Raw genomic sequence first — 18,723 nt, forward strand, 5'->3', positions numbered from 1 at the left:
CTTAAAACACTTAAGTTAATAGCACTTAAGAAAATGTCTTTGAATTTACATAATTCAATCATGGAAAGATTTTCCACACGATTATATAGCTTTCTTTCAGCATGAAGCATGTTTGTTCAGCTAACTTAATTTTCATGGGTTGGATCAACTTAATTAAGTAGTGTGAAGTTATCAGTGTAAAATTAGTTAGGCTGGCTCTATTAAATTACATTGGGTCCAACTAAAGTAAATAAGTTGAATCAACCACAAAAATTAAGTTGAACCAACACATTTCCTTTAAATTGGAATAACCTTAATAAATTAAGTTGAACCAACACATTTCCTTTAAATCGGAGTAACAAAATTACATAGTGCTGAAATAAAGCAAAGTAATCAGGTGGAAAATCTTTCCATGATTTTTTTATGTTAATCCAAAGAGTTATTTCTTTCAGTGCAGCTTGTGGGGTTTTCCCTGATTGGGAGCAAGAACGCAGCCTGTAGGGATGCGACAGGTAACCGATCAGAAAGCGCAGTGACGTATTCATTTTCTTGTTTGTAGGCTCAATGTTGGCACGCAAGTAACTGAGAGAATCCGGTCAAAGAATTTTCAAAATTAAAGATCCTCCAGACTCAAATAATACAAAAAACGGAAATATTTAATTCTTTCTTGCGCGACCCGGTACCAATTGGTCCACGGACCGGTACTGGTCTGCGGCCCGGTGGTTGGACACCACTGCTCTAATGATTAGGCTATACGTTGATTAAATCAGGAGTGCAAAACAAACGAAATTGAGGCCTACTAAAAACAAACAATCAATCTAATATTTCCACAGTAGCAGCAGCAAAACACCAGCTCCTCATCTACATCAACTCTTGTGACTTCTACATTCCGATCGATTTCAACACACTGGTTCAGTTTGCAAAGCATTACTAATGTCACTGTTTTGGCTGGAGGAGCCAGGCAGTTTGACCATTTGACGTCATTCACCCAGAATGCTTTACAGCGTGAACAATATGACAAAATTTATGTGACAATATTTTATTAAACTTTCTAAAAATTGAATAACTTACAGTATTATTACTGTATTGTTTTTACATCTAAAATAAATATTTCCCAAAAAAGGTCTATTGTTATAATTAATCCAGGATCCCTTTAAGTCTGGTTTCTGTTCAATCAGAAATCTCTGGAAATATTTATCCACATATTTCCAGAGTCTAATCTCTTGCATGTCTCTGTCCAGCAACTCAGACCAATTAGTTTCTCCCTTAGCTCTCTTGGTCTAATGGTCTAATCTGTTTTAGTTTTTAACTCTTGCCTTAAGATAAGAATGATAATTTAATATTCTATCTAACGTTGTCTCTACTGTTTTCTATTATTTACTCCAGGACTACATAAAGGTCGGTTCTGGATCACACCAGACCCGTACCACAATGAGGACAACATTCAAATTGGTCGGGAGGTCAAAATTAGCTGCCAGGTGGAAGCCACACCTTCAGAGGAGCTGCAGTTCAGCTGGCTAAAGAATGGCCGGGCATTGAAGAGCTCTGAGCGAATGGTCATCACCCATACTGACCCTAACATCTCACCAGGAACCACCAACCTTGACATAATTGATCTAAAATTTACAGACTTTGGCACTTACACATGTGTGGCATCACTGAGAAATGGCGGAATCCCAGAGATCAGCATTGATGTAAATATTTCTTCAACCACAGGTGAGGTATTCCCTGGAATTTTGATTTGGTAAATCATTTTTGCCACTAAAATAGTCTTTCTGTAGAACTGAAAACTGTTTTTCCAACATCCTTACTGACTTCTGAGAGTGAAGCGTGACTCTCCACTAAAAATGAAAACCTTTGTGCCCTTCATGAGACCATTTGCTTATAAATTATTTGTCTACTGACTAAGCATGATGAATAACTTTTGGTTTAATCATTATTCCTTTGCTCTGCACTCATAAGCAAGAAAAGTAATTATATAAAAATAATTACTTCATATTTAATATTTACCAACCTCCATCTAGCTAGCCAGAGTTTATGCTTAATAACTGGATGACTTATTTACGATATTTACTATATTTTTACCTAACTTTTTCTTTTATTTTACATCATCGTGTAAGCTTATATCTTACACAATGAATATGGACAAAAATGTTTTCATAAAAATTTATTTATTAGAATCACAAACAATCAGTTGACATATTCTGGGAATCACAAAAAAATATTTTAATAACTTAAGTATATAAAAGATGAGAACTGATGAAGATAATGATGTCAGGAGGAGGGGGCAGGAAGAGGATCACTGGGAGCTTCTGAGAAGCTGCATCCAAACCTGGAACTGTTTCCTCTCCTCCTGAAGAGCCACCTGCATAAAACAATAAACTGCATGTAAGAAGCTAATCAAATGGAAATATGTATATAACAGGGATGCTCCGATCAGGTTTTTTGCTGCCGATTCCGATACCAATCACCATTGAGGCCGAGCTCTGCCGATCACCTGGATTGACTGTTAATTTTTAGCTTTAGGTATAAATTTGTGATATGACAAAATAAAAAAATTATTTGGCAATAAATTAACCATAAATAAATTAACAATAAATTAAGCATAAAACATGCAGAATACTTGCTACTTGCTAGTCATCTCAGAAAACCTGCAATCAGTAAAATAATATTTAATAGTAAGGCTCTCAGTACCATAAATTATAGTCAAATAAATCTGCCTATATCAAATAATTTCAAGTAAAAAAGGAAACATTAATTTAAAGTCAAACGCAGACTGCATCAAAATAAACACTCCTTCCTGACAGCACGGCTTCCTGATTTATGCTGGTTCTGATTGGTTGTTTCTGACTGAGCGAGGAATTATGCAGAACAAAGGAGGGGACGTCAATTAATTTTTCAGAAATTATCTGTCTTGTGTTAGAACAGTGAACGTTTTAATACATATTGCTGAAGAAGATTCTAGGTTATAATATTTCTTAAGAAAGAAACTCTGTGTCATGTCGGTACTTAGCTTTTTAACCCACATGCAAGAACACAATCAGGAAGAGTCCGGTAAGTGTACAATAATACGTTTTATTGATTCCAGGGGAAAGGGATAGAGAGTGAGTACTGGAACAGTTGACCAGGTCGTCTTATTGGTTTGACGGTGAGCAGACGTGAGCAGAGCACAGGATACTGAGGCTACGTTGGAGGGCGGACAGGTTAGTTAGAGTCGGGGCGAACAGAGTTCCACTTGGTCCAGTTGTTCTTTTCTTCTCCAGCTGGGTTCGGGCTCGGACTGACAGGTCCTCTTGCGTCCCGAAGGGGAATCCACTGGAGATTTCAGGGGGAGAGGCAAGCACACGAGGGATGGCGTCCAACTGGTACCACCAGTGGCGTCGGGGAGGAACACACGAGGAGAGTGACTCACAACAGCGGGGTAATCGGCTCTCACAGAGCCTCCTGTCAGACAGCATACTTGGGAACGACGTAGAGACAACAGGGTCACCTGGCGTGGAAGAGAACAAGGAGTTAGTAAGGAGCAGAAAACAGAGGGCCTTTCTCTGAAAAGATTGTTACCAGGGTAAGCAACACTCCACCTGGAGGATCATCTTCAGGACTCATTTATCTTGATTTTAGTCAGCGGGTCAATTTGACCCAGAGCAGAATAGTCTCTCAAGTTCAATTATAAAGATGACCCCTTCAAAAAAAAAAAAATCTAAATGTAATATAAAATTTTTTACAAAAAATCACTTTCAAAGATAATTAGTGTTATTTTGTGTTTAGTTTTTTCAGTGGGCATAAAAAAAATGTAAATCACATTTTTTTATGTCCAAACGAGTAAATTGTCATTGATCCTAAATTTGTGAGGAATAAAAAACATAATTGCACAAATATTGATTGAAATGGTTAGTATTGGAGTTAATAATCAGACGCAAAAAAGATTTGGAGGATTATTTTGGTTTCTGACACTATAGCATGACTAAACACTCTCCGGGTCAAATTGACCCGCGAACATTATTGCTGTACCTCAGAAACGAACATAACAGGAAGTTAATGTGTAAACTTTACCTTCGACCAACAGCAACCCAGTGCCCCTCTTTTGTAAAAATGTCCACCAGCGCCCCCTGCCGTCCTCTGAATCTGAATTAACGAGTTACAACAACATTCAGATTCCCTTTGGGATCAATAAACAATTTTTTAATTGAATTTGAATTGAACTTCATTGGATCGCTCAGAATGAGCTAGAAGATGTCATTAGGAGAGGGATGTCTGGGTTCCTGCTCAGATCTGTTGACTCCATCTCAGGAGGGTTTTATCTCGTTTAATCACCATAAAACCTATTTCCTATAACAGTAGGCTGTTGTTAAATGGTGGTTTATGGAATGTCAAGGAAGATGATGGGGAAAAAAATCACATCTCCTTTGCAAATCATGTCCCTCGCTGCATCCACTGGAATGTAAGCAACATTCAGAGACAACATGCCAACGAAGCTGGTGAGTTAACAGAGTGTAACACACATACACACACATCTTAAACACAGCTTAAGTAAGTCTGTGAACTCTGTACAGCCAGCTTTCCCAGCCAACAGTCTCTGATACAGTGGTAACTACCACTGTATCAGAGTGATACAGTGCTAGTATAGTTATACTACCCCTGATCTAGTATAACTATACTAGATCAGGGGTCGGCAAGCAAAAGTGTTGAAAGAGCCATATTGGACCAAAAAAACAAATCTTTTTGGAGCCGCAAAAAATTAAAAGCCTTATAAAAGGCTTATAACGAAGGCAAAACAGGTGTTAAGTGTTTATATTAGCTTATTATCAAAATGACTAAGTGTATATATAATTAGCATTCATGATTAAATGTTTATTTTCCCTGCAGTTTTTACATGTTGCTTAAATTTACCTGATAGAGGAATTTCCAGTTGAAGGGAGTGTTATTTTAATCAGAAGAAGAAGAATTAAAATCTTTTGACTCGTTTTATTTTCTCTTCTGCCCGGATTCCTTGATGCCGTCACTGTATCAGCTGAACCATAAAGACAAGACAAAACGTTTTTCCAAGTCCAAAACATAAACAAAATTTATTAGACGAACAACTAATGAAACTGACAAAACTCAATAAAATCACAAACCAGCATCCAATTCAATACTTACATCACTCCACAGACATCCACGCACCAAGACACACGTTATGGGGAACCATTTCACCAACGCACCGTTCCCCGGAGAAAGCATCACGGGTAACCCTGGAGCGATCTGATCTTAAGGGTCCTATACTTTTAAAGGGAGGGCGTGTTTCCCTTCTCTGCTGTATTCAAATTTAGGGGAGTGTCCTTAGCTAAGTTCATTTAAATCCAGTTGACTATGTTCCAGTAAAAACCTGTTTTTAAGATCAAAGAAGTGTTATTTTCTTTTGAATGGAGACAGATATTTTTATGACCCTGTCCCAAGAGGAAGCTCTACTCTGTTCATAGGACCAGATTGTTTTACACCAGCTGTTAAATCTTATCAAAGTGGTCAACAGGTTAAAGTCACACACAGAGCCACGACGCCCTGTGAATGCCTGGTCAGTCCACAGAGAAACTAGCTGTGTTTTAAATTATAGAGAACTATAAGCTAAGTTTATTTTAATTCAACTTAGTGTAATATGTTTCAATAGAACTATCCTACTTAAGAGATTACGGTAATTGAACCATGGATATAATTTGAAGTGAATTTCCTTATTTGAAACACAATTAATTTGATCTAATATTGAACATATGGTTAAGTTTTTACAACTAGCTTATTTTAAATTTATTTTCTTAACAGGAGTCAGTTACTAGAGTTACTGGTTGGATTGAAGGTGGAGGACATGTGGGAGGCTGTGGCTGCTGGTCATGGGGGAGAGTTTCTGGATCTGTGGCTTTTCCTCAGAATCTGAATAGATCTCAGTTCACCTGTAACAAAAACATTTAATTATAAACCTGCATAAACATCAGCGTGATTTGTTTAATTAATCGAAGTTTTGTCCAATAATACTTGATTGTCATGTATTTCTAAGTGGTCTGTAATACTGTAGTAAAGGCAGGTGATTTTAAAAACTCCTAATCACATTGAAACAACATAAAGGGATCAAACTGAAACTAACCCTAACCAAGTGGTTCCCAAACTTTTTCTTCTGCGGCCCCCCTATGGATTACAAATGGCTGTCTGGTTGAAACGAAGCATGTGACGGGGGGCAGAGGGGGATCGACTTTTTTGGGGGCAAAATGAATGTACGTAGCTGAAAATAGACACCAACATCGGTAGCCTACAAGCTACTTGTTAAGCTTAAGGTTCTGTATTGATATTAGCTAGTCATCTTTTAGCTAACATTACCTGCATCCAACAGCTTCACTCAACTCAGTCGGTTAGTTTGGAGGGAAAAACTGTGAAAAGTTCTTTGCGTTTTGCTGGTTTGCTGCCGTGATTCTAACTCAAACCTACGTAGCTCCGCCCAGCAGCAGCAGGTCTCCTTCACAGGTGGAAACCCAGCGCGAGCGTCGTAGCGCTCATGTTGAGTTTAAAGGCGGCTCGGAAAAACAGGTTACCACATGTTAACAACGGATTAAACAGTTTCAACTGCTGATAAAAGTGACAGAGGACACAAATATGGGAAGTGTGGAAGCCTCTACTGTATCAAATTGACATAGGAATAACAGAGAGTTGGTAAAAACCCAGCGCATACAGTGTTCATGTTTTTTTTTTTTTGTTCTTTTTTTCATCCAGACGGCTTCCCGCGCCCCCCTGCAATGCCCCACAGTTTGGGAACCTCTGCCCTAACCCATGAACAACTCTCTCTTTGCAGTTAATAATCCTAATTACAAAAACTTTTTTACCTGATTCCTCTTAGGCTTCTGCTTTGAGGTCTGACATCTTCAGCCAGGCGACATTTCTATCATACTTTCAAGTTGTCACCTGAAATTACATATCAGAATTTGTAACTTCTGATATGTATGTAAGATTAATGTTTCCTTTAATCTATTAAAGGAAACATTCAAACAGTTATTGATAGCGTGAAACACCAATAATGTTCATTAAGAAAGAGTATAACCAACCCTGAGCATCCTCTTCATGATAGTGTCATAGAAAAACAGTGTTTTCAGTCAGAGGCTGTAACACAGACTGCTAGAGGAGGTCCTTCCTGCTCACAGCCATCAGCATCAACAACTCTTTGAAGGACCTTGAAATAATGAGATAAACATGAGATCTAACTGGTAATTTAACTAACACTGACATTAAGAAGAACATCACAGCACTTTGTTACTTCAGGACAAGGAGTTCCTTGCACAAACTCCTTCATGCAAGGAGTTAGTGCATGAAATGCTGTAGAACTTCCTGGTGGATGACCTTGGACATCACAGATGACATGGCACCCCAAACCGTCAATGACTGTTGAAGCTTTAGACTGGAACTCAAGCAACATGGATTCTGTCTCCCCTCTCTTCCTCCAGATTCTAGGACCTTTTTTTGCAAAGAAAATGCAAAATTTACTTTCATCAGAGAACATAACTTTGTTCTCTGATTAACAAAGCAGTCAAGTTCTTTTTGTCTTTAGCCCAGGCAAGACATACCATCTCTTGTTCAAGGAATGCCACAGCTGAATCCCATGTCTTGCATCCATCTGTGTGTGATGGTTCTGGAAGCACTAACTCCAGCTGCACTCCACTCTTTGTGAATCTTCCCCACATTTTTCAGTGGGTTTTGTTTGTAATAAGACATCTAAAACCAGGCTTTAAGGCATGTACTGAGCAAAAAGGGGGGGTGTCAGATGAACCCCTGCTTCTATGCATCTATCATCTTACCAAAAACCATGTGTTGTTGCACAACACCTCCCCCCCCCTTCTCTCTCTCTACTTCCTCTTCTGAGAGGAGGGAGATGTTGCTCCCAGCTCTCCGTCTAACGGGTGAATTGAGTTTCCTAAATCTGCCGAGATTTACCCTACCCAGAACTGAAGTAAACTCTGTTTAAGCTGGGTGCGAGAAAGACTAGCCTGGTTTCTAACGACCTCCATCCAGATGTCCCACCCTTTTTCTCTCTGTGAATTAGCCAGATAAAGCAGCCCGGAATCAGCTAGTTTCACAGAGCACACCTGTTAACGGTCGCTCTTTCTCTTATTACAACTTGCACTTGTTATTGAACCAGGTTGGTTTTAGTGACTCGGGCGAGTCCCAAGGGTGTTGTTTTAGTTTTGGCCAAAAGCAACCTATAAAACATTTTCCACTTTCTCCTCCCAGAATCAAACTTCATAGTTATTTTACAACCATCAAAGAACTTTAAGGTGACTCATTAACTGAATGTCCACATCTTTTAGATTTTCTTAATGCTAATTATTTTATTAGTAAGGCAATTTTGCAAGGGTCAGTACAGCTTAAATCAGTAGCAGAAATAATCAAATAAGTAAAATCAATAATCTAGCCTATCTTTCCCTAATGCTGACACTGTGAACTAAAAAAGGAAACTTTGAGAGAGACGGACGGTGTTTGGCATTTTGAACCCCAGAACTGACCTGATGATGAAAAAGGTGTTGCAGCAGCAGGAGGCTCCCAGTACAGGAAGAGTACTGAGTCAGAGCGGCAGATCTCGGGCCTCAGGGTGACTTCCTCATGCTCGTAGCGGCCCTCTCCTTCTTGTCTTGCAGCTCTGTAGCTCCTTTCTCCTCGTCTCACAATCTTTCTGGTCCATGGAGATGTAGATGAGCTGGTCTCATGGAAGGAACACACCAGTTCTTCCTCTTTGCCTTTGTTCTTCGCCTTTGTCTTTATCTTCATCTTTGCCTTGGTCTTTGGGGTCTCGAACCCAGCTGATGAGAGAAGTGCGATTTGAAGCCACATGTTGTGGGGCTAACGGGTTGGTCCCCATGTGCAGAACAGTTTTCGGCTCTGTGGCTCCGGCTCTTCTTCAGCTGCAGAGTTCTTTGTCCATCTCGATCTTGGCTCGAAGCTGCCTGAAGGATCCAACCAAAGACTCCTCTCTTGCACTCACCTTCTCTTAGGTAAGTTGAAGTTTAGCAATAAGGCGTTGGACACCTCCGCTCTCCCATCAGTTCCTCTTTCCCCCTGACCTTTCACCTACCATCTACCTCCAACACAACATCAGTGACCTTTAGTTACAGTTACACACTTTACACCATTTCAAGTTCAATGTCAAAATCACACCATGTTACAGTTACTTCTTTCTCCTTTAAATACTTCCATAAGTGTAAGAGTAAGTGTAAATATTCTTATAATCAAACCAACATCAACCACCGGTTAAACCAATATTAATTATCGGCTTAATCATAAGTTATCATTATTAATTTAAGTATTTTACTCTGGGTTTTATCCAATTCCTCAAAACGTCTAGATTTTATTCCTTAAACCTTTAGTGCTCAAAATGAGCAGTCTGAACTATTTTTAACCACTGCATGCTGGAAACTTCCTCTTTTTTCAGGAAACCTGCTTTTCCTGTTTCATAACTTTCCTTCTGTCAGACTATGATTTTTTTATGATTAAATAGAAAAAAGTAGAATTAAAGCAGGACACAATAACACACACACAACCAGATTAATTTTATTATTGTCTGACTCTACTGTTGGGTCTTGATGTCACCTGTATAATCAGTTTTAAAGATAACTTTATTTATTGTTATTATTAAACTAAAATCTCCAGCATGGGGAAGTGGGATGAGCTCGACTTTTCTCGACACATGTGACCAACAAACAATGCATTACAATAACAATACATTACAATATGATAGCATCACTTTGGACACATGACTGTTTCATTTTATGTGTCAGTTTTCAAAATAAAAGTGCAGTGAGTCATGCTGTCTTTTGTGTTCTGGGACAGTGTCTGTCATGAAAGAATACAAAAACGTCAGCATTTTGAAATCAATCACGGAGCTAAGTATGCAAAATTTAGCCTTCAAGAAAAACAAAAAATTGCAACAGCATTAAAAGGCAGATTGCAATTGCAGCAGAATTTGCTTACAAAAGCCACAGCCAAAAAATGATGCAGTGGTGAAAGCAAGCTTATTGTGGCTGAAGGAATCGCCCAAGCTTCAAAATCTTTTTTTGGATGCTGCATTTTTGAAGCAGTGTATGCTAAAGGTGTGTGAGCAGGTGTGTTCCGACAAGGTATAGACTTTTCAAAATGTGAGTTTATCAAGAAATACCAAATAGTTAAGCAAATAGCTGGGAATTTAGCAACACAGCTGGCTGAAGAAATGGACAGCTGTCTAGCTTTTTCATTAGCTGTGGATGAAAGCACAGACAACATGGATTTGTCCATTTTTATTAGAGGGGTGAACCCAACCCTGTCTGTAACCGAGGATTTCCTAGATATAGTGGATATAGTGGCGATGCATGGAACCACAACCGGCTGGGACATTTTTGATGCAGTGGAGAAGTCTGTCGGTAAAAATAAATTGTCATGGGAAAGGTTGGTGGAACTAACTGCAGATGGTGCACCTGCGATGTGTGGAGGAAAAACAGGCTTGGTTGGACTAATGAAGGAAAAAATCCAAAAAAGCAACAGTCAGATGCTAGTGATTACATATCATTGCATTGTCCATCAGGTGGAAAGGTTCTGGAGCTGGATAATGCCATAAATAACAATAACAAAAAAAAGTTTTGTGAATGAAGTTGAGAGTTAATATCAAAATTTGTTTTATTCTTTGTTTGCTTACTTTTAGACACTGAATATAAGCATTGTGATTTTTAAACTGAGCAGTTTTTTTTTTACATCTATGCAAACTCAAATGTAATATTTTAAACTTGAATACATACAATCAGTAATTCATTCAGTTTAATTCATTTTTAACATTGTATTTCCATACATTTACACCATGGATGCCCAAATCTAGTTTTCCAGAGCTACCACTCTGCAGTTTTAGATGTGTTCCTTCTCTAACTAAATGCTGCTAATGAGGGAAGTCAGCCTTTTGTCTGGGGTGTGTTGGAGCAGGGATGCATCTAAAAGTTGCAGTCTGGAGGCCTGGACTTGGAAACCCCTGATTTATACTGTCAATGTGGCCTGTTGAGGGTGGTAAATATGCTGAAGTGACCCTTGGTGAAATTGAGTTTGACACCCCTGGTTTCAGATTCTTAAATAAAAATAATCACTCCACTCCCAAAATATTCACCCTCTGGAAATTTCCACTATTATTTATAGCTTGCAGAGCAGAAACAGACAAAGCTGTTGAAAGAGTAAAATTCTGTGCACAGCTAAATATAAAGGACCAGAACCAACTAGAAATCCAAGAAAAAGAGATCTTAGTAAGTTTTTTTTTTTTTACTTTTTCATGAAGCAAATCAAAACACAGAATGATTTGTAGTTTGGCTAAAAAACATTCCGATTAAAATTAAATAGGATTTAATTGACTGTTGCGAAACATGAGATTAACAAAAACTTTGTGACAATATACCATAAACTAATTTTTTGAAGTATAATCTGAGTGACGAGGCTGTCGCAGTTTCAGCAGCAGATGTCACTAGTGAGTAATGAATGAAGCATAAAGTAATTAACCTTTGGTAAAAGCAAAGGACTGGGAAGCTTCATTGCTTCATGAGGCTTAATTTGGCCATCACTAGGTTTTGTTTCACAATCCTCTTCAGGGTGTGGTTGTCCCTAATGCTTGTTGACTTTTCCACCACGTCTTTTCCTTCCCTTTGCCTCTCTATGAATGCGCTTGGACACAGAGCTCTGTGCACAGCCAGACTCTTCAGAAATGACCTTTTGTGACTTGTCCACCATGTCAATAGTCATCTTTTGGACAACTGTTCCCCATGTTTGTGTAACCTACGGAACTTGACTGAGACCATTTAAAGACATATGCAGGTGTTTTGAGTTAGTTAGCTGTGATACTAGGTGTCTTCAGTACTGACCCTTTTAACAATATTCAAACTTTTTGAGATACTGAATTATGAGTTTTCATTTGTTGTCTGTAATAATCAACGTTAAAAAAAATAAACATTTGAAATATATCAGTCAATGTGTAATGAATGAATATAATATAAAAGTTTCACTTCTTTAATGACATTACTGATTTAAATAATTTTTTTCACAATATTGTAATTTTATGACCACCACCTGTATTTTCACTCACATTTTAGCATACTAAGGAGTGAATCTGAGGCTAAGCATATGAATGTCTTGGCAAGCTCAAGGATGTCTTAATTAAGATAATTTAACTTTACTACTTACAGAAAGTCGGTACAGAGAAACACTTTTCTCTAACAACTTTCCATAAATCATTATTATTGTGATGTAATTTTGTTATAAAATTACATTATTAGTGTGATGTAATTGTTATAAAATTACATCACACTAATAATTTGTTATTTTGAGTCTCTTCATTACCTATTATAGTGTATTCTGATGGTTCAAACACACCCAGTCAGTGTCCAAACAGGTCAGAGAACCAAATATAGAACTGTGTTTGTTTGGTAAATAAAAACTTGGTTAAATAATTTTTTAATGTGGGAGAATTTATTACTTGGAAGACACTTGGTGTTTCAGAATACTGACCACAATGATGTTTTTTTTCTCTCTCTTCAGTTCCTCCTGAACTTTCAGTCCCCAAGGGGCAATCTCAACTCATAGTTCTGGAAGGAGACACTGTTGACCTCCAGTGTTTGGTCTCAGGAAAACCCAAACCCATCATTATGTGGTCTCGGGTCGAGGAGAGTGGGCAAACTGCAGCACTAGCACCTATGATGCCTGATGGCTCGGCACAGATGGAGAGCTATGATGGCATACTGAGAATCTACAATGTGACGAGAAAGATGAGCGGGGCATACCGCTGCCAAACAAGCCAGTTCAACGGATTCAATGTCAAACCCAGAGAGGCCCTGATTCATCTTGTGGTGCAATGTGAGCAATGCACACTCAGCACACACTCAAATTCAATTAAACAAACACAATAGTGAAAATAAAGATTTCCACATAACTACATAGAATAGTTTGTCAAGTTTTGTACTATCTTACATCGCTGTCATAATGTGTTGCTCGTTGTTTGTGGACCCAAATGCAGAACAATGGAGTGGTGTTATAAATGATGAAAAATGAATTTAATGAAAATGAACAGCAACAAACTTACATCCAGGGCAAAAACACAAATAAAAAAATAAAAAACAAGTAAAAGAAACCAACAGGTAGACAATGGGTAGCATCAGGAAGTGACAAGAGTGTCATAAATGGTGAGTTGAGGTGAGGATGAGGACGCAGGTAGACCCAGGAAGTGATGAAAATGATGAGTTTAACGATAATAATCCAAGCACAGAACAGCACGGCACGGGGAAACAGGCAACACATGACAAGGATCCAACCAGAGACAAGGACAACAGGTGGGTTTAAATACACACGGGGTAATCAAGGGAATGAGACACACCTGGGAAAAAATCAACGGGGAAGACACAGAGACAGAGACACAGGGACCAAACTGAACACAAAAAACTCCAAAAACAAATACACAGAAACACGATCATGACAAAGAGTTGATAAAAGGGACAGGAGAGGAATGACTGCGAATGAGAAGCTTAACTACTAGGGGCCACAAGACCTGGGCTGATGAGCTAATTGATTTCAGGTGTGAGTGGAGGGAGCAGGAGGCAGACTGAGAGGGAGAGAGAAATTGGCAGAGGGGTAGAGGGAGAGTACATACAGGAACAGGAAATAAATCTAACACTAAAGAATACCAAGGCTAAAGAAACATTGAAAAACTAGAGTGACAAAGAATAACTACAAACCAGAGATAAACATAACTGGAAACCCTAAGAACTGAACCAAAGGAAAACATGAACAAAGCAGATCTAACCAAAATAAGAAACATAAAATAACAATGAAACTAGAATCAAATCAAACAAAACAACTCAACAACCTGGGATCCTAACATTACCCCCTCTTCAAGGCGGATTCCAAACGTCAATCAAGTCCAAAAATCAAGAAAACATAACCCAACCAGAGTTGGTGGAGGGGGCCTTGGTAGGAGGGCAGGGGACAAAACACAAAACAAACTAGAGTTCGACAAAGGAAAAGGGAACTTGGAAAGCAACAAAGGAGCAGGGACATTGGAAGGTGATAAAGGAGCAGGGACCTTTGATGGCGTCCTTGGAAACAACCGGCGGAGCAGCATCCTTAGAAGGCGGCGGCAGAGCAGGGACCTTGGAGGGGACTGGCAGCAGAAGATTCTGAAGTCTGGAGGTTGGCGGTGAGGATGGAGGAACCCAAAAAGACAATTTGTAGGTCGGGCTTTTGGCCACTGGAACCCAGGAAGAAGATCTGGAGGTCGGCCTTTCAGCTACACTCTAAACTTTGACAAGTTGACTTTACTTAAAAAAAATCTTGGAAACTGATTACCTTGAAAAATGTAAGTAAGTTTAAACTAATATTCTTACGTTATGTTTACTTAACATATACTTGTTCAGTGTACTTAAGACCTTGTTGCAGTGTTGTGTTCAAGACCACCTAACCCGAGACCGAGACAAGACCAAGACTTTTAGGATCCGAGACCAAGTCAAGACCAAGACCAGCTACAGCTACATGACACAGTAAAATGTAAAATATGATCAAAATTGCTTTTCAAAATAATCTGAAAGATCCATATTCCCATAAGAACACCTAGATATTAAATACTTAATACATTTTACCAATATTAAATATTCCATTTCTGTGCTACAATGTGTGATGGTCTTGTGCCATCCCTAAAACCATAACGCCCTGGGCATTTGCCCATATTGCTCATGTAAGAAACCACCACTATCTGCACCATTAAACATAGCAATTGAGGCAATGGCTTGACGGTAAATAACGCTCAACTATGAACACTGACCAAGGAGCAACAAGAAAGAGTAACCAAGCAAAAGGCGCTCATCGTGACTGTTTTCACTCTTTATCCCAGTACATGAAGCCAGGTAGTCTGACACCATGGCAGACATTACAGCTGCCACTTTGAACGAAAACAATCAAAGAGCATTGTGCATGCTCTGCATGCTCTTTCGTTCTTGTGTTTTAGTTATTTGTTAATTTAAATATCAATGTACTTAATTAAATAAAATAATGATGCAGTGTACACAGAGCATTACAAGAACAAAGAACGGGTGTTCTGTCAGGTCAGATCGTCATACGCTTAGCACGAACTCACGGTGTTCTGTCAGATCAGCATACGTTGTCAGTCGTATGCTTAGCTCAGACATGCATATACGCTGTCATTACCATATGATTTTATTTAATCAGCAACATAGAATCATGACGTAGATCATCATACACTTTGTTATTAACAGTTGTATGGCATCCAGCTGCTTTAAATACACTTTGAAACCATGACAACATTTATATATAGTTATCATTGAAAACAATTTAATGACTTATTTTCGTCATAACTTGCTGCGTATGGTGAACTGACAACTCCTCTGACGGTCGGACTTATTAATCCGCATGCGCAGGCATGGTACTCACTGCATGTTTGTTATTCTGACAGCGTATGGTAATCTGTTAGAACAACGGCTCTCAGTGACACTCCAGTCCTATCTAATAAGTAAAGAGCCGTGGAGAAGAATCGACTGTTTCTGAATGTCACATCACTATATTGCAGACTTTTGGACATAGTGTTGTCCCATATATGCGACAAGTCAATCAACACCTCCGCACAATAATTCAGGCATCACAAATTCTTATGTGTCTCTGTACAGCTAGCTTTGCTAACAACATGTCAATGGAGCTTACCTTCTTTGAGCTACTTTTCTAAGTGACGAAAAAAGTTAGACGTTGTCCCCACCGTCTGTGAAAGCGAAGCGATTTTGACTTAGCTGTGGCCATCGGATTTCTTACTATTTTTGCAGCGCTATTATATTACTGACGATTAGACAAACATTTTCTGCCGCTGAGAGAAAACCACTACGCATGTCCTGGAGCGTCACGCGCGAGTGAAAGGTGGGGAGTGGAGGGGAAGAGGGGAGTAACAGAAACATGTAGTTGCTTGGATTTTAATCGGTGCGTTTTGCATCCACTGAAAACAAAGATGTTAAGAAATAAACTGGACAGTATGCTGTACGTTTAGTGATATTTTCACAGTTGCGGTCTCGACTGGTCTTTAAATAAAATGTCGAGTCCTCAGAGCCTGAGACCGAGACAAGACTGAGACCATCAAAAAATGGTCTTAAGACCGGTCTCGAGACCAAGACCAACTTCGAGTACCACAACACTGCCTTGTTGTATGAATTTAATTGTGTCAAGTTAATTTAACTTAGTTAAGTGAAGTTGTTTCAACTTAGAAATAACAAGTAAATTATCCTCTTCTTAACTCAACTACATCAAGTTAATCCAACTTACATGAACAGTACAGTTTACTTAGCAGAATCTAGGAAACCGATTGCCATAAATAAATTAAGTAACCACAACAAAATATTTTAAGTTCATAAGATTCAACGTTTTATTTTAACAAAATGATATACTTAGCATAACATAACAGTCAATAACCCCACAGGAACCTGGATGAAGTCTGCCATGGCATCTGAATCCTGTGGATAAGAAAAGTACAAATAAAAAAAAGAATGAGGTGAAAGTTTTGTTTTAACTCTGACAAACGGGATAGCAACACATACCAGGGACATTGTAGACATTGTCCTCGAGGAAAACTGATAGACATCCAGGGTATCACAACTAACTGTGTTTTTTCCAATCTCAATCACCCAAATATTCATCCATCCATTTTCTTTTTACACCCTTGTCTCTAATGGGATCAGGAGGGTTGCTGGTGCCTATCTCCAGCTAACGTTCCAGGCAAGAGGCGGGGTCACCCTGGATAGGTCACCAGACACACAAACACCTAGGGAGAATTTGGAGAGGCCAATTAACCTGACAGTCATGTGTTTGGACTGTGGAAGGAAGCTGGAGTACCAGGAGAGAACCCACACATGCACAGAGAGAACATGCAAACTCCATGTAGAAAGAGCGGGACTGGGAATCAAACCCAGAACCTTCTTGCTGCAAGGCAACAGCTCTACCAACTGTGCCACTGTGCAGCCCCTCACCCAAATATTATCAATACAAATTCCCCCCACCCAAAAAATATGACAATGTCCCTTTAATATAGCATCAAACTGGCTGGTTATTGGAAATGATAGGATGTGAGGAGGAGTCATGTGCATGTGTGCATGTCCAACTGAGCAAGATGTAAATTTAAAACTAGCAGAATTTTCTTCACCTTAAACAAAATCATTCAGAATGCTCACACTTCTTTCAATCTGGGCAAGGATCTCAGGAAGTGCATTGTCAACGACTCCTTTTCAGACTTGAATGCAGCACAGGAGATCCCACTTTCCACTCTGGTGAACTCTACAAAAACAGTAATAATCAAACCCAGCTCCAGAGGAATTTTGCTGATTTTGGGGTGGCACAGTAAATGGGCATTTTATTTAATATAAATGCATAAACAACTTTCAAATAAAATACCAATTTTGTTTATTAATATAAAAAAACTAAATACTGACATGTAGAAAATGCTGAACAATTATGCTCAGATTTCCAGAAACATTTGCTCATATGTTGCAGAAGTCTAAGAATCTAATGTTTCCAATCACTGAACTCGATTTCTTTATGCAAAGTCAATCTACTCAAGTATTAGTATCAATAGTTCATTCAGAGTTAAGAAGTAAAGAGTTATTGATTCTATTTTAACACCTCTAGATTTGATACGGAAACACTTTGTTTTAACACTGGATTTTAACTACTAATAATATACACCCCAGAGTTACAGAAACAGAAAGTGATTCTATTAGAGTAAAATTAACTCTGCTTTTGCATAAAGTCTACTAACACCAAAACATTTAACACTTTTGAATTTGCTGTGTATCTTCTGTGCTGGCAAGAGAGTGCTGTCTCTGGTGCTGTGGTGGCGCAGTGGCAAAGTACAACCCATATATGGAGCCTTAGTTCTCGTTGCGGTAGATGCAGGTTCAGTTCATTTTTTGTCTTCCCCTCTCTCATTACCTATTTGCTGTCAAGCTACTTTAAAATAAAGGCCACTAGAGCCAAAACGTCCTTTAAAAAGAAAAATGCGCTGTCTAGGTTCTAAAACACCACATCAAATCTGAAGAAACATTTGTAGTTGCAACACAGGAAAGTCAAACTGAGAGGGAAAGTTGCGCCAGCTGATTCGAGAGCTGCAACACAAGGTCCCCCACCACCCAAACAACAAAAGCTTGACTTGGGTACAAAACTTGAGCCTGTCCCTTTTATCCTTGGAGCAACTAGTGCCTTTGTAGAGGTTTTTTCTTTTTCAATTTTCAACTTTTTTTTATTTGTGCATCAGGAGGCCTGCTTGTGCCCATCAACAGTAATGTTTAGCTAAATATAATAATTTAGCAAAATAAATTAGTCTGGCTGACTTCGATCTAATAATGACAGGATTCTCAGTTTGTCTGCCTCTATGTTGTTCAGACACCATTCCCATGGTGAGGAGGAGGGGGCAGATCTGCACCCTCTATCAAGTTATGTGTAAGAATATTTATTTTTCAACATACACCTTTTTGTGAATAAAAATGTAGGTCTTATGTTCAAGTTAGAAAAAAAAATTCATAATTGTTCTTGCAATGGTGGAAAGAATACTCTCCTCGCCCCTAAACACAGAAATGCAGATATCTGCTGCAGAAAAAACCTCTGACTTTAACTTTATCAGGCTGCCCAGTGCTGGACTAAATGCAGCCTGAGTCAGTCCCACCGACAGATATAAAAAAATGTCTGTCTTTATATTGATGCAAT

At 38.8% G+C, this 18,723-nt stretch overlaps 1 protein-coding gene across 1 annotated transcript in view; it reads left to right on the plus strand.

The window, feature by feature from the left end:
* Positions 1-18,723, plus strand: part of LOC106932337 (MAM domain-containing glycosylphosphatidylinositol anchor protein 2-like) — a 331,489-nt gene that overhangs the window by 88,514 nt on the left and 224,252 nt on the right. Inside the window, exons 7-8 of the mRNA XM_088002677.1 lie at positions 1,366-1,695; positions 12,523-12,837. Coding sequence (XP_087858803.1) covers positions 1,366-1,695; positions 12,523-12,837 — 645 coding nt within the window. The remainder of the gene's footprint in view (positions 1-1,365; positions 1,696-12,522; positions 12,838-18,723) is intronic.

The sequence above is a fragment of the Poecilia mexicana genome, unplaced genomic scaffold, assembly GCF_051168715.1.
Source record: "Poecilia mexicana isolate PSO_F unplaced genomic scaffold, ASM5116871v1 scaffold_22, whole genome shotgun sequence".
NCBI lineage: Eukaryota > Metazoa > Chordata > Actinopteri > Cyprinodontiformes > Poeciliidae > Poecilia > Poecilia mexicana.